At 46.7% G+C, this 16,286-nt stretch overlaps 1 protein-coding gene across 2 annotated transcripts in view; it reads left to right on the top strand.

The window, feature by feature from the left end:
• kif26ba (kinesin family member 26Ba) overlaps window positions 1–16,286 on the top strand; it is a 319,220-nt gene that overhangs the window by 164,041 nt on the left and 138,893 nt on the right. The window contains exon 1 of one of the 2 annotated variants that reach the window (XM_048601409.1): window positions 14,821–15,397. The exons of the other annotated variant lie outside the window; for it this stretch is intronic. Within the exon in view, the coding sequence (XP_048457366.1) occupies window positions 15,381–15,397 (17 nt within the window). The 5' untranslated portion in view covers window positions 14,821–15,380. Of the gene's footprint in view, window positions 1–14,820; window positions 15,398–16,286 lie in introns of those variants that run through there. 2 annotated transcript variants of the gene reach the window in all.

Below are 16,286 nucleotides of genomic sequence, written 5' to 3'. Positions count from 1 at the left end.
GCGCAGTGCAGTATGGGAGTTGTGCAGTGAGAGTGGCGCAGTGCAGTCTGGGAGTTGTGCAGTGGGAGTGGCGCAGTGCAGTAAGGGAGCAGCGCCGTGCATTGCAGTGAAGGAGTGGTGCAGTGTACTGAAAGAGTTGTGTAGTGTAGACCGGATGTACAGGAGTGCAAAGAGGAGGTGGTGCAGCACACTGAGGGAGTGGCGCAGTGCATTGCAGTGAGGGATTGGCGCAGTGCAGAGAAGGAACAGCGCAGTGTGTTGAAGGGAAAGTTTTGTTATCTCTGACAGTGCTGCACTGGCAGATTCAGCTCAGATCCTTTGCAGAATGGTGGGGTTACTGGAAGTTGTTGAGTTTGGTACCGAGAAGCGTGTTAAGATCATAAAGGATTTTGTTTTATTTCAGCATTGCAGTACAGGATTAGAACCATGTGTTGGAGCTCCAGTGCAATTTATTCTGAAATACTGCAGGACTCTGACAAAAGGTCATGGAAGAAAAATTGCTAGACAGTTAGAAAAAGGGAGAAAGAATTGGGGGATTATGTTGATGGGATGAGATAAAAGAGAACTGGGAGAAGGTGTGTATGCAGCATCAATACTAATTTAGCCGAGTGAATGGCCTGTTTCTGTTCCCTCTGTTACATGCGATGGGGTCAGAATTACAACTAGCGCTTTCTCATGGCAAGCCTTCAGTTATTGGATGGAAACTCATCCTGAGTGCCCTGTCCCTGGACCATCCCTTCAACTGTCTGTTAAGTTGAATTTAAGAGAAGGTGGAAATGAGTGGTCTGTCTCTCGGGGATGGAGAGAAGGTGGAAGAGACTGATGTTTGGTCTTCCAGCCAGGCCTGGTACAAAGAACAAAGAACGAAGAAAATTACAGCACAGGGACGGGCCCTTCGGCCCTCCAAGCCTGCACCGATTCTGATCCTCTATCTAAACCTGTCACCTATTTTCCAAGGATCTGTATCCTTCTGCTCCCTGCCCATTCATGTATCTGTCTAGATACATCTTAAATGACGCTATCGTGCCTGCCTCTACCACCTCCGCTGGCAACGCGATCCAGGCACCCACCACCGTCTCTGCGTAAAGAACTTTCCACGCATATCTCCCTTAAACTTTTCCCCTCTCACCTTGAAATCGTGACCCCTAGTAATTGAGTCCCCCACTCTGGGAAAAAGCTTCTTGCTATCCACCCTGTCTATACCTCATGATTTTGTAGACCTCAACCAGGTCCCCCCTCAACCTCCGTCTTTCTAATGTAAATAATCCTAATCTACTCAACCTCTCTTCATAGCTAGCGCCCTCCATACCAGGCAACATCCTGGTGAACCTCCTCTGCACTCTCCCCAAAGCATCCACATCCTTTTGGTAATGTGGTGACCAGAACTGTACGCGGTATTCCAAATGTGGTCGAACCAAAGTCCTATACAACTGTAACATGACCTGCCAACTCTTGTACTCAATACCCCGTCCGATGAATGAAAGCATGCCGTATGCCTTCTTGACCACTCTATCGACCTGCGTTGTCACCTTCAGGGTACAATGGACCTGAACACCGAGATCTCTCTGTGCATCAATTTTCCCCAGGGCTTTTCCATTTACCGTATAGTTCGCTTTTGAATTGGATCTTCCAAAATGCATCACCTTGCATTTGCCTGGATTGAACTCCATCTGCCATTTCTCCGCCCAACTCTCCAATCTATCTATATTCTGCTGCATTCTCCGACAGTCCCCTTCACTATCTGCTACTCCACCAATCTTAGTGTCATCTGCAAACTTGCTAATCAGACCATCTATACCTTCCTCCAGATCATTTATGTATATCACAAACAACAGTGGTCCCAACACGGATCCCTGTGGAACACCAATGGTCACAGTTCTCCATTTTGAGAAACTCCCTTCCACTACAACTCTCTGTCTCCTGTTGCCCAGCCAGTTCTCTATCATTCTAGCTAGTACACCCTGGACCCCATGCGACTTCACTTTCTCCATCAGCCTACCATGGGGAATCTTATCAAACGCCTTACTGGTGTGGGATTTGAGTCAGTTTGTAGCTTGAGACATGGTACCATGGATTGGAGGATAAATGCGGGGGAGGGAGTTGACCAGGGCAGTAGAGGGGATGAAAAATAAATGTGACCTGACAATCACCCCTGCAAATAGTTCCGGTAAAAAGATCTGCTGCTGAGTCACTTGTACCACAGGATCTTTACAAAGCTTTGTAGCAGGCACAATGAGCTTGGCCTGGAAGCCTGCACAACTGACAAGGCAACACTCCTTAAGGTCTGCAGCCATTTGTCAGGTCAGATTCAGAGCTTCCCCCTTGGAGTTGAGGTGTCTGACAAACTGGGAGCAGCACTTTACTGGGACTGAGCCCATGAGTGGATTCAGAGTATCAATAAACACCCCATTCAAAAATGCTGAAAAATTACCTGATGGCTATTGATTTAAAATCTTGCATTTATGTCAAATTTGCCGCAACTTCAGGACGTCCCAAAGCACTTTCAGCCAATGAAGTATTTTTGAAGCACTGTCACTGTTTCATGTACGAAACTCAGCAGCTAAATTGGGCACAGCAAGCTCCCACAAACAGCAGTGCAATCATGGGCAGTTGCTCCATTTTTCGTGATGTTGAGTGAGGGATAAATATTGACCGGGACACTGGGGATCACCACCTGCCCTCCTTCGAAATAGAGCCATGCGATTACTTTACGTCTACCGGATTGGGGATTTATGGGATCTCAGTTTAGTGTCGTTTTCAGAAAGTAGCACTTCCAACACTGCAGCACGCCCTCAGTACTGCTGTGGAATGTTACCTGACAGCTGGAATCTTGTGACCGAAAAGCTAGGATTGGTAGCAAGTGAGCCACAACTCAGAGACTACTTACATGAAGAGCATTTCAGGGAAAGCTATTTGCATCTGTGGCTAAGTGATTCCGCGTAGCACAGAACCCCACAAGTTTCTACAAGTTATGCATGCAGCTTGCTTTCTCACAGGCAGAACTTTGTGAATAAACACCTCGAGTATTAGAAATGCAGCCTCTTGAGTCAGAAGGTTGTGGGTTGAAGTCCCGCTGCAGAGATCTGAGCACACCCTCGAGACCGGGGCTGAATGGCACTATTGGAATTGCTGAAGTTTTTGACAAGATGTTCATCTGAGGCTCCATCTGTTTTCTCAGGAGTGTAGAAAAGATCCCATAGTACCACTGGGAAGAAAGGCAAGGTGGGGTTGGAGGGGGCGCGGGGAGGGGGAGGGGTGTGGTAATGATCCTTCCAATATTACCCCTCGCCCAATTTTATTAAAACAGGTGATCCAGTCAGATGTTGCTTTTTGTGGGATCCTGCTGTGCAAGAATGGACTGTCGCTGGGGAAGTAGTGGAGTCATGGTAATGACACTGGATGGATAATCTAGCATTTGAGGCTCATGCCCTGAGGGACACGAGTTCGAATCCCACCATGGTTGATGGTGGAATTTGAATTGAGTGAAAGTCTGAAATTAAAAACTGGCTTCATGGCAGGTCATGTGACCATTGTTAATCATTATACAACCCGCCAGGATCGGTAATGTCCTTTAGGGAAAGAAATCAGCCGTCGGTCCAAATGTGACTCCAGAATTACAGTAATGTGGTTGATTCTGAGTTGCCTTCTGAGCAATCACAGCTGGGGGATAAATGTTCGCCTATCCGACAACACCCACGTCCCATTAACGAATTGGAAAAAAATTCTGACATTACAACAACACTTACGTTTCAAGCATATTTCATTTACTGTTGCTGGGTCAAAATCCTGGTACTGTTTAATAGCACGACCTTCTATAGGCTGCAGTGGTGTACAATGCCACCCTCACAAGCACAGTTGAGGCTGGGTGACAAATTGCCAGCGGTATCGACATCCTGAGAACAAATCAGGAAGGTAAGTCAGCGACCGTGAGGCACTTTGGCAGGTCCTGCAGGGGTGATCAGTGCCATACTGATGCAGGCCCCCTCTGCCTGGATCCATTGACCCTGAGATCAAGTGAAATTTAAACGCCATTGTTGTAACTTGTAGAAGAGTCTTCCTTGTCTCTGCCATCATCCCGCTGTGAGCTGTAGGAGGGTGTGAATGGGATCTGATTGTACACAGTGCAATGATTGTAACATTGCTAAGCCAGGGCTGTGCCAACAGGCAACAAACAACCAGGAAAATAATCAGTCCCTGTGCCTTGTGAAAGGTGAGCTTTGTTGTTTCCCAGTCAACAGCTCAGTGTTGGACTCTGAGAAGGTGCAGCTTCAAACCAGCTCATCATCTGTGCCTGATGTTTAGATTGCTGTGTCAGTGTGAACCCTGATGAACTCCAGACATGCTGCTGATGATAACACAGGGCATTTGGGCTCCTGTGGTACAGCAGTAGTGTCCCTACCTCTGAGCCAGGAGGCCTGGGTTCAAATCCCACCCCCTCCAATGGCATGTCGTGATATGCCTGAACAGGTTGATTAAAAAAAATCCACTTTTCCATCTGACTTTGTACCACCAGACAAAGTGGATGCTTCACGTTCAGCCCCTATCAACTAATTGATATACATTGTAAGTGGCTGATACTGAAGCACTGATCCTTACAGGTGCAGCCCTGAAAATAACCTTTTGCTCATACTTTCTGTCTCTGTCTGTTAACTAAATATTTATCCTTGTTAGTATACGATCAATCAATCTATCAGCTTTAATAACCTCTTAAAATAAGATAAAGTAAAGAAAAGGGCATTGCTTTTTAACCTGTGAGTGCTGGCTGATATAAAACTGCTGGAAATGTCGATGCTAACAGCTCCTTGCAGTATTGAGAGCATGGATGTGCCTCTGGCTCAGACTAAGCTCCGGGTTTACAACAAAGGGAGTGAAAGTCATCATCGTCCCAGAAGACTATGTCTCCTCTCTCTTTAGAGAGAGAGAAAGAGAGAGGACCAGGGGTGAGTTAAAGTGAAAGGTGACCCCACCTTGAGACTGATGACTCCATCCACCACAAACTGAAATGGTGATCACCACTACTCTTTCAAGAGCAATTGAGAGTACATAACAAATGTTGGCCTTTCCAGCGATGCCAACCTCCTGAGAACAAATAGAGACACGTTTCAGTGGCTGCAATGCACATTGGAACATTCTGTAGTAGTGATCGCTGCCACATTAATGCAGGTCCCCTCTCTAACCGTACCAGCATTAGTTGGATTCATTCACACCGAGATCGAGCAAAATTCAAAAATCATTGTTGTAACTTCTCGAAAGGGGCTCCAGCTGGTACGGGAATTAAACCCTCTCTGTTAATACCATGGCAGAGATTAGAAATGGCACCATTCGCAACCTTGTGGAGCACCTGAGAGCCAACAGAGCACTTTGTGAAGCACGGTCACTGTTGTAATGTAGGCAACGTGGCAGACAATTAGCGCACAGCAAGCTTCCACTATCAACAGTGAGGAAAGGACAGGATGGTCTGTTGTAGTGAAGGCAGAAAAATTTTTCTTCCTGACTGAGTACCAGACTGCCAGCTCTGTTACTGCTTTAATAGAGCATCTTTCCCATCCTTTTTCCCTACATCACTTGAGAGTAATGTTCTGAGTTTTCTGTCGTTCCTTATCTGTGTAAGAATTTCCAAAAGGAGCTCCAATCACTTCGCCTTCCCATCCCCCGCTCCAGGACCCCTTGTAGTGAGAGAGATCCCGCTTTCATTATGCCCCTCACTTATTGGCCATGTTGCTTCTCCTTTTTGTACCAGTCCTCCTGTGCGGCACTTTCTGAATGAAGGAGTAGGTGAACATCTCAGTCTAGGAGAGGCAGGAGCAGCCCCTGGCGCTGACCCTGTCCCGGCCCCCAGCATCCCCCTGTACCACCACCACGATCCCCGGACCCTGGTTATTGGGCCATGACGTACCTTCCTTGTCAAGGGGCCCTGCAGTCCAGGCTTCCTAAAGTTCTGGAATCAAATCCCCCATGAACTGGCACATTTACATAGACACGTCAAACATCGGGATAGTTTGCGCAGACAAAGAACTTGCTCAAAGGAAGAAAGAACCAGGACACTGATATTTGTTGCTTATCCTTTATGGGCTTCTGTGAAGGGCGCAGTAAGAAGGCGGCAGATTTGAGGGTAGGTCTGTTTCCCATTGATTGACAGGGCTCCCTTGCCAGAATATTCTGGAGGATTTAGCACTCCCTCTCACCTGCTCAGCCAGATTGAGGTGGGTGACTATGGGTGAAGGAGGTCAGAGAGCTGGAAGAACATTAGGGGAAGGGAGCCCTATTTCAGTTACCCCGTCAAGGGCTGAAGCTACAGCCGCAGACGTCAAGTAATGCTATTCGGAAGTTTCATTCCTCATTTGTACCAGGTTCCAAGAAACAACAACAGATCTATTTACTCCTGGTGATTAATGGCAATGTTAGATCATTTGGAATGCAGATGAGGCAAATGATCGCAAGCAGCATGCAAGTAGGAAAAGTGAGACTCATATCTACTTACTCGCTTTGATATTGTACCTCTGTTAAATTTTCAGCCAGTCCCAGATAACAGTGACTTTCATTGACAAGGACATTGGCTATTTCAGTTTGATTCATTCATTCTTTAGCCTGATTTTGAAAATGGGCAGTACTTACATGCACTGAGTAAATAGATCTGTTGTTGTTTCTTGGATCAAACATCACAGCCAGTATGATGTGGTTCAGTACTGCCCTATGTGTTAGCCAGGTAACATATAACACAAAGAATAAGTTCTCATTGAGAAGGTGTCTTGAAGTTTATTAACAACACTTACATATAGACTTATACATAGTCTGGGTTCTGTGCTGACCAATGTTATACTAATCACATGCATGTAACTGGCTGGCTAAAGGTACTACATTGAATCCATGGCTCAGAGAGAGTGACTGAAGGTGAGTGGGGAAAAATAGCCAATGATGTCGTACAGCTGTCTTAAAGATACACTGCTTCCCCGGAACCGACTCAATAACCCAAGTAGATCAAGGGTAGCAGTACTGAAGGACACAGTAAGGCGGTGGTGACTGTCAGCTGTTGACATTCCTGGGATGTAGGGCTCATTTTGTGAAGCACTTAAAATAGTCCAGAACACTGCAAGCCAGCAATGACCAACCTGCTTGAATCACTGTCTCTTTGATGCCAAACAGGAGCCCTGTGGGTTGAATTTCTGGAATGTAAGACATAATTCAGATAGGGGCAAAGCATACAAGGAAATGCAGCAAGTGTGGGGTGGGGGGGAACAGACATTTAGATACGGGAGGTGATGGGTTTGGGAGGGAGCTATTCATTACCAACCTCACCTCCCTGAGTGGAGGGTCATTACTGCACTGCTGCAGTGGGCTCAGTGTTACTGATTGGCTTCATTCATTCATGGGATGTGGGCATTGCTGGCAAGGTTAGCATTTGTTACCAGTCCCTAATTGCCCCTTGAACTGAGTGGTTCACTCGGTCGTTTCAGAGAAAACCGCGTGGAATTGGGTCTGGAGTCTCATATGGGCCAGACCCAGTTAGGGTGGCTGATTTCCTTCCCTAAAGGACATTAATGAAGCAAATAGAGTTTTTGCAGCAATCAGTAATCATCGCCATGGTCACCATTACTGAGACTCCGATTCCAGATTTATTAATTGAAATTAAGTTCCACCAGTTGCCACAATGGGATTTTACCCATATCCTCGGAACATAAGTATCAGCCTCAGGATTATTAACCATAAGTTCCCATCTGCCCAGTGAGCAATCAACCAATGTTTCTGTTCTCAATCAGATTTCAACCACTGTCAAATACTTAACAGTGGCATATTGTCAACACTAATATCATGAATAATGGCTACTCCAGTGAAATGTGGGTGGGAGCTGATGAGGGCAGTGGTGAAGAGGAAGAAAGGCTATGTTCCAGGTGTTGCTTGCAAGGAATCTTAGAAAAGCAGGGGAGATTGATGTGCGGAAAAAGATTTATTTTACAAAACTTTCTATAAATAAACTTTAGAAAAATGAAAAACGTTTGAAGAGAATCCCAGAGGTTAGTTTTCTTCGCCAAAACCTTTTGGCTGATTCAGATATTGAGACTGACCTTTGCCAGCTGGATGGTAATACCCTTTTAAGGTTATTTGTCATCTCTAAAACAACATAAAGAACTGCTGGAAGTCTGAAACAAATACAGGAGGTGCTGGAGAAACTCAATGGGTCTGGGCAGCATCTGTACAGAGAGAAACAGAGTCAACATTTCGAGTGACCCTTTGCTTGGAGATGGACTCAAAGTGTTAACTCTGTTTTTCTCTCCACAGATGCTGCCCAGACCTGCTGAGTTTCTGCAGCACCTTCCGTTTTTGTTTGTGATCACTGACAGGTTGGAACTGACCTTAATATAACCTTTACTTGGTGAGCACATGATTCAATGTGTGAGCTAACTCATTCTGAGAGAGATGTTCCTCCAAAGGTATCAAAGAGGACAGGGAATGTTATGCCTCTGTAATGAGAACACACCGAACCAAACTGTTGCCAGTCTGGAGAGGCAATGGCCTAGTGGTATTATCGCTGGACTGTTAATCCAGAGACCCAGATAATGTTCTGGAGACAACAAGGTGCAGGGCTGGATGAACACAGCAGGCCAAGCAGCATCATAGGAGCAGAGAGGCTGACGTTTCGGGCCTAGACCCTTCATCAGAAAAGGGGGAGGGGAAGGGGGTTTTGAAATAAATAGGGAGAGAGTGGGAGGCGGATAGAAGAGGGATAGAGGAGAGGATAGGTGGAGAAGAAACAAACAGGTCGAAGAGGCGGGGATGGGGCCAGGAAAGGTGAGTGTAGGTAGGGAGTTAGGAAGGGGATAGGTCAGTCCAGGGAGGACGGACAGGTCAAGGGGGCGGGATGAGGTTGGTCGGTAGGAGATGGAGGTGCGGCTTGAGGTGGGAGGAGGGGATAGGTGGGAGGAAGAACAGGTTAGGGAGGCAGGGACGAGCTGGACTGGTTTTGGGATGCGGTGGGGGGAGGGGAGATTTTGAAACTTGTGAAATCCACATTGATACCATTGGGCTGCAGGGTTCCCAAGCGGAATATGAGTTGCTGTTCCTGCAACCTTCGGGTGGCATCGTTGTGGCACTGCAGGAGGCCCAGGATGGACATGTCGTCTGAGGAATGGGAGGGGGAGTTGAAATGGTTCGCGACTGGGAGGTGCAGTTGTTTGTTGCGAACCGAGCGTAGGTGTTCTGCAAAGCGGTCCCCGAGTCTCCGCTTGGTTTCCCCGATGTAGAGGAAGCCACACCGGGTACAGCGGATGCAGTATACCACATTGGCAGATGTGCAGGTGAACATCTGCTTGATGTGGAAAGTCTTCTTGGGGCCTGGGATGGGGGTGAGGGAGGAGGTATGGGGGCAGGTGTAGCACTTCCTGCGGTTGCAGGGAAAAGTGCCGGGTGTGGTGGAGCTGGAGGGGAGTGTGGAGCGGACGAGGGAGTCACGGAGAGAGTTGTCCCTCCGGAAAGCAGATAAAGGTGGGGAGGGAAAGATGTCTTTGGTGGTGGGGTCGGATTGCAGATGGCGGAAGTGTCGGAGGATGATGCGTTGGATCCGGAGGTTGGTGGGGTGGTACGTGAGGACGAGGGGGATTCTTTTTTGGTTTTTATTGCGTGGACGGGGTGTGAGGGATGAGGTGCGGGAGATGTGGGAGACACGGTTGAGGGCGTTCTCGACCACCGAGGAGGGGAAGTTACGGTCCTTGAAAAACGAGGACAACTGAGATGTACGGGAGTGGAATGCCTCATCCTGGGAGCAGATGCGGCGGAGGCGAAGGAATTGGGAATAGGGGATAGCATTTTTGCAGGAAGGTGGGTGGGAGGAGGAGTATTCTAGGTAGCTGTGGGAGTCGGTGGGCTTGAAATGAATATCGGTTTCTAGGTGGTTGCCCGATATGGAGACAGAGAGGTCCAGGAAGGGGAGAGAGGTGTTAGAGATGGTCCAGGTAAACTTAAGGTTGGGGTGGAAGGTGTTAGTGAAGTGTATGAACTGTTCGAGCTCCTCGTGGGAGCACGAGGCGGCGCCGATACAGTCATCAATGTAACGGAGGAAGAGGTGGGGTTTAGGGCCGGTGTAGGTACGGAAGAGGGATTGTTCCACGTAACCTACAAAGAGGCAGGCGTAGCTTGGGCCAGACCTGGGTTTGAATCTTGCCACAGCAGATTGTAGAATATGAATTCAATAAAAATCTGAAATTAAGAATCTAATGATGACCATAAATTCATTGCCAATTGTCTGAAAACCCACCTGGTTCACTAACTGCCATCCTTACCTGGTCTGGCCTACATGTGACTCCAGACCCACAGCAATGTGGTCAACTTTTAACTGCCCTCTGGGCAATTAGGGATGGACAATAAATGCCGTCCTAGCCAGTGACAACTTCATCTCATGAATGAATAATTTTTTTTTAAAAATGCCCTGGCTCAAGGTAAACCTTTGAGACAGATTGCAAACCTGACTTAGCATCAACTCAGAAAATGTGAAGAGAGGTTTCATTTTCAAAAACGTGATGATCTATTATAATCTGAAATGCACTGACTGAAAAGCCGGCAAAAGCAGATTCCATTGTAACTTCTGAAAGAGGAACGGGATAACCACACAGAAATGTTTGCAGGAGTTTGGAGAATGTGGGTGGGGGGGAATGTTTTAAGATTTTTTTTGTGAGAGATGCAGGACGAATGTGAGGAAAAGCCTTTTTCCATAGCGAGTGGCAATGGCCTGAAACATACTGTCCAGGAGGGTGGTGGAAGTGGAAACATTCAAGGATTTCAAAAGGAAATTGGGTTGGGGACTTGAGGGAACTAAATATGCAGGATAACAGGGAGAGAAGGGGGATGATAAGTAGCTAAAGTAATCTGAAGAGTGCTGGCATGGACTCAATTGGCAGAATGGCCTCTTTCTGTAATGACTTAGTGAGGGTAATAGCTCATTCAAAGTCCTTGCACGGGTGTGAAGGGCTGAATGGCCGACTTCCACATCACATTAGCGAAAGAGCATGAACTCAATGGTGTTTTATTCTGAGATCTGAGTCATGTCTCAGTTCTGTTCTCCACTGCTGACTGGCCTCTCTGTTTGGGCTGGAGAGAGACTTCCAGTGATTTAGAGCTGCAGTGTGCATATCTCCCCAACTCTTAATCTCTCTCCAAATGTAATCGCATAATTGCATTTCTGTAATTCAACACTGTAAAGGTTTTGTAAAACAGTAGAAATAACTGAAAGTGAACAGGCAGCTTTGACTGGGAGAGCGCTGAACTCCCAATTGCCAGGTTCTAAGTGTGACCATCTCCCACACAGCTTTGATGACGCAGTGCCTTAGGAAGACAGTTAGTTGATCTTTCGATGAAACATGGGATTTTGGACTATGAAAGGGGAACTATCATACAGTTGTAAAGAAAGAATAGGAGCATGATGTGAAGGATAAAATGTTTTGCAAAAACGCTCAGGGGTGTGAGATTAAGTGGCCAGCTGATTCAAGATCAGGGTTAACAGAGACACAAGAGTGAATGGTCTCCTCTGTGCTGTAACCATCTTAGAACTTCATGATTCCACTCATCTCGGTCTGACTCACTCACATTGGTTAATTTCTGTTTCAGCAATGGTGTAATCTCTCAAGGGATCAGTGAGATTGCCTTGATGAGGAGGTGGGGAGAAGATCAAGAGGCTTACGTGAATCTGACAGCAAAGGAACACGGGTTGGTTAGGGGGGTGGGGTGATGGGAGGTGCAGTGCGAAGACAGTGTAACACCACGTTCTGAAGGAATTAAGAAAGGAGCAATCAGTTGTTGAAGCCAGGGGAGAAGAGCAAAGAAAATAAAAGACTGAGAGTGATTGTTCCTTCCATTGTCTGGGGGAAAGGGCAGAGAATAATGTTCTTTATAATTAGGTAGCGTTTCTTGTAAAATTAGCACACGTTGACTTTGATGAGTGTATTGCCTTCAAACATAGTTAGTTAGTATGTGCGCAGGTGAACAAAGATATTCCGCTCACAGCCAAACTCTCTCCTTCTGCCTTTAAGAGACTTCTTTATAATTTAGTTATGTGCTGTGCACCGACTACTATTTCCCTGTCACACACTCATCTCCACCCACCCCGACACAATCTTCAGTTGTTCAGCCGTGAACTGTATGGCTTCGGGAGATGTGCAAATCAAGTTGGGCTCCAGCCTCAATTCTGGCTGGATTCTATGTGTGCCAATCGAATGTGTATTGCTGAGGCTGTATAAGGCTCCGGTCAGAGCACAGTTGGAATATTGTGAGCAGTTTTGGGCCAAGTATTTAAGGGAGGATGTGCTGGCCTTGGGAAGGTCCAGTGGAGGTTTATGAGAATGATCCCAGGGATGAACGATTTGCCTTATGCGGAGCGGTCAAGAACTCTGGCTGTATGCTCGATGGAGTTTAGAAGGATGAGGAGGGATCTGATTGAAACTTACAGAATACCGGATAGTGGATGCGGAGAAGATGTTTCCACTAGCAGGAGGGACCAGGACCCGAGGGCACAGCCTTAGAATGAAGGGACGACCCTTTAGAACTGAGATGAGGAGAAATTTCTTCAGCTAAAGGGTAGTTAATTGTGGAACTCATTGTTTCAGAGTGCTGTTGAGTATAAGTCATTGAGTATTTTTAAGTCATAGATAGATAGGTCTTGATTGGTAATGAGATTAAGGGTTATGGGGAGAAGGCAGGAGAATGGGTTTGAGAAACATATGAGCCGTGATCGATTGGCAGAGCATTGGCTCCCCAATGGGCTGAACAGCCTAATTCTGCGCCTAAATATCACAGCCCTGGTCAGTCATGCTTAAGTCATAAGTCCTTTGGCCAAGTGTATCCATGCCAATCATTTATTCAAGTACAATATTCCAGCACTTGGTTCATAGCCTTGGATGCAACGATATGTCAAGTGCTCTTCTGACTATTTCATAAATGTTGTGAGGGTTCCCTCCTCTGAGAACCTTTCAGGCAGTGAGCTCCAGATAGACTCCACCCTCTGGCTCAAAAAAATTCTCCTTAAATCCCCTGTAAACTTCCTTTGCCTTAGCCTAAATATTTGCTCCATGGCTTTCCACTGAAGGGGAAATGTTTATTCCTATTGACCCTATTGATGTACCTCATAATCACGTACAGCTCAATCCCTCATCACTCTATGCTCCAAGGAAGACAATCCAAGCCTATCTCATCTCCCTTCATAGATGAATTGCCGTTGGTGAAGCTCCTCTACACCTTCTTGGTGAATTCACTCCCTTCCTATCGTGTGGTGACCAGAACTCCACATAGTACTCCAGCAGGAGGGCATAACTAACATTATATCTAGCTCCATCATAACCTCCTTGCGATTGTATTCAATGTCTTGACTAATAAAGACAGGTATCCCATGTGTCTTCTTCACTTCATCCGTATGTCTTGCTGCCATCAAGGATCAGTGGACATGCACACCAAGTTTCCTCTTATTCTCTCTACTTCCTAAGGTCCTATCATTCGGCGACTACCCTCCTTGCCTTATTAGTCATCCCAGAATGCACTGCCTGACAATTTTTAGAATTAAACTCCATTTGCCACTGTTTAGCCCATCTATATCTTCCTGTATCCTAAAGGCTTTCCTCCTCGCTATTTACCTCGCCACCAAATTTTAGTGTCATTTCCAAACTTACTGATCATGCCCACGTTTGTGTCAAAATCATTAACATACGCAACAAACAACAAGAGACCCAGCCCCAAACCCTGTGGGATATCGCTAGACACAAGCCTCCAGTCACAAAAACACCTTTAGACCATCACCCTCTGCTTCTAAGCCAGTTTTGGATCTAATTTGTTTCAGAGATAGTAGGAACCGCAGATGCTGGAGAATCTGAGATAACAAGGTGTAGAGCTGGATGAACACAGCAGGCCAAGCAGCATCTGAGGAGCAGGAAAGCTGACCTTTCGGGCCTAGACCCTTCTTCAGAAATTTCTGAAGAAGGATCTAGGACCGAAACATCAGCTTTCCTGCTGTGTTCATCCAGCTCTACACCTTGTTATCTTGGATCTAATTTGCTCTGGTTTGGCTGTAGTTTGAGGCTGGTGAGAGTTTTGGGAAGAGATGTAGGCATGTGCTTTACTTTCCTCCCAAGCCTGCTAACTCAGAGGGGGCAGGAGAGGCGGGTGCCGTGAAATGTGTGACATGAATTGTGCCAGAGCCTTTGCTTGGTGAGGAGAGCGCCCACTGTCAATGCCCACATCGCTCACTCGGTACTACTCTTTTTTAACTGTGCTTGGCACTGCCTGGTGAGGCTATTGAAAGACACTGCAGAGAGGACTTGTTTTTCATATAATTTGGGCTGGAAGAACTGCCAGCAAAAGAGTAAGTCGCAACTCTTGTTGGGTGGGAGAAGGGAAAGCAACAATATATTTTTTGAAAAAAATGCAACGCAGCCCAATTTGCATGTGAGTTTTAATTGACAGCTGATTCAAACTGGGACACGAGTCGCTGAAAGTGCCAAGCTCAGAAAATTACTGGTGTCAAACTAAAACAAAACAGCAGCAATTAACTGCCGCAATTAAAGGTAGTCATTGACTCTCATAATTAAGTGGTGTGCCGTCCGGCTGTGCGTTAGCGAAAAGTGATTTGCGGTAACGAAAAACGCGTCAAAAGGACAAATGGGCTAAATTTTAACCCCTTCTTCAACCTAGTTGAAATCAGGACCAAACAAGAGGAGGGAGGGGAGTGTAAAAGTGGTTGAATTTTTCCTGAGTGAGTGAGGAGGGGATAGTTCCAGCACAGGAGCGCCTGTTTCTGGGATCTCTGACTCGCCTTCTCAACGAGATGCTGTCAGGGGACTCTGGAGATGGAGGGGGCAGTGAAGCTTAATGCTTTTCGCTTGGAATGAAGAGAGAGGCGTTATTTTTGAAGCAGCGAGCAGGAAGAGTCCCTTATGGCTGGGGAGGGAAGAGAAAGTTGCCTGAGCTGCCACAAATGAATGCTGGCTTTGTCCGCTTGGATTGGGGCGGGGGGGAAATGTCCCGAGGAGTTGCAGATGCCCTGGGAGGAGTGGGAGAGGACAGAGCCCCTGTCTGCTTCCAGCGTCAGGGTGACAGAAGAGCCCCTGTAACAAGCAGCAACTCTGGGCATACAGGGTCCCCGTGTCTTAGTATGGGAGAGCGGCAGTGGGTATATCAGCTGGGGAACTGAGGACCAGCTGGGCAGTGCATAGGACCGAGACACACACACAGAGTCTAATTTGCGGAGAGCAGTATGGATTTTTTTTTAACTTAGCAGCAGACGAAGGATTTTCTTCTCCCTGCGCCGGAGTCTCAGTGATTGCAAAGTAGAAGTGAGGGGAGAATCCAGACTCCGGAGAATGGCCCTAAATTGCTGAGCTGGTCGTGTGTGTCGTGTGGCTATAACTATGAACAGCTCCGAGCTGTAAGTTTTTAGTGCCTTTTTATACGACTGTATCTTCGTTTAACTTTTTTTTTGTCTCTGTGGTGCCCAGGGAGTGCGGGGACTAAGATTATAATCATGCAGTAGCCTTGGGAGGGATCATTCTGCTCCGTGAGCTCTAAATCATAACCGTCCCACAACTGGGAGGCGAGTAATATAGACTTTTGGAGCTGAGCTTCCCGTCCGTTCAATAAGCGAGTGTTTTGTCTGACACTGGTTTATATCTGTCAGTATTCCCCTCACATTTACTTGTGAACCTCAGTAAATTTAACCAAAAAAAAAACCTGGATAATTACTCGTGTTTTTTATTTCTCTCTCTCCCTCTCTCTACCCCTCTTCCTTTGCATTACTTTGGAATTTCCTTCAGAAAAAAGGATAGCCTTTTCCCAATCGTGTGCTTGTTGCAGGAATTAGACTAGTGGGAGCAGACTACACCCAGTGTACCTGGGCGAGATGGTGTTGAAACTTGGGAGCAGGTCACTGAGTGGGGAGCAGTCCTCCCCGCACCCGCACCCGCACCCGCAGAGTAAATGTCGAACTCCTTTTTAAAAAGATTTCCGTGAAAAGGGCTGAGCTGCTGCAGATCAGAAGAAACTTGTTAGTGAAGGCAGCGAACTCGGGTATTTCTCTGGCACCGTGAGAGTAGCTCAAAACAATTAAGTAATTCATTCCAATGAAGATGTATTTCTGAGCCAAGCCTGGCCCGGGTTGGGAATAATCACCTCATTAATTGATCACTCTGCTCAGCCATTAGAGAGCCATTAATGGCTGTTCGGGGGGGAAAAAAACACAGCAGCACGTCTATAATCGATGGATTGCTCAGTTAGTTAGTCAGGATAATATGATGTCCTTTCTTTTGGGGGGGGGGGGG

Source organism: Rhincodon typus, chromosome 9 (genome assembly GCF_021869965.1).
Source record: "Rhincodon typus isolate 14 chromosome 9, sRhiTyp1.1, whole genome shotgun sequence".
Lineage (NCBI taxonomy): Eukaryota > Metazoa > Chordata > Chondrichthyes > Orectolobiformes > Rhincodontidae > Rhincodon > Rhincodon typus.
Note: the sequence above shows the minus strand (reverse complement) of the source record. Positions and strands in the feature narration are given on the sequence as shown.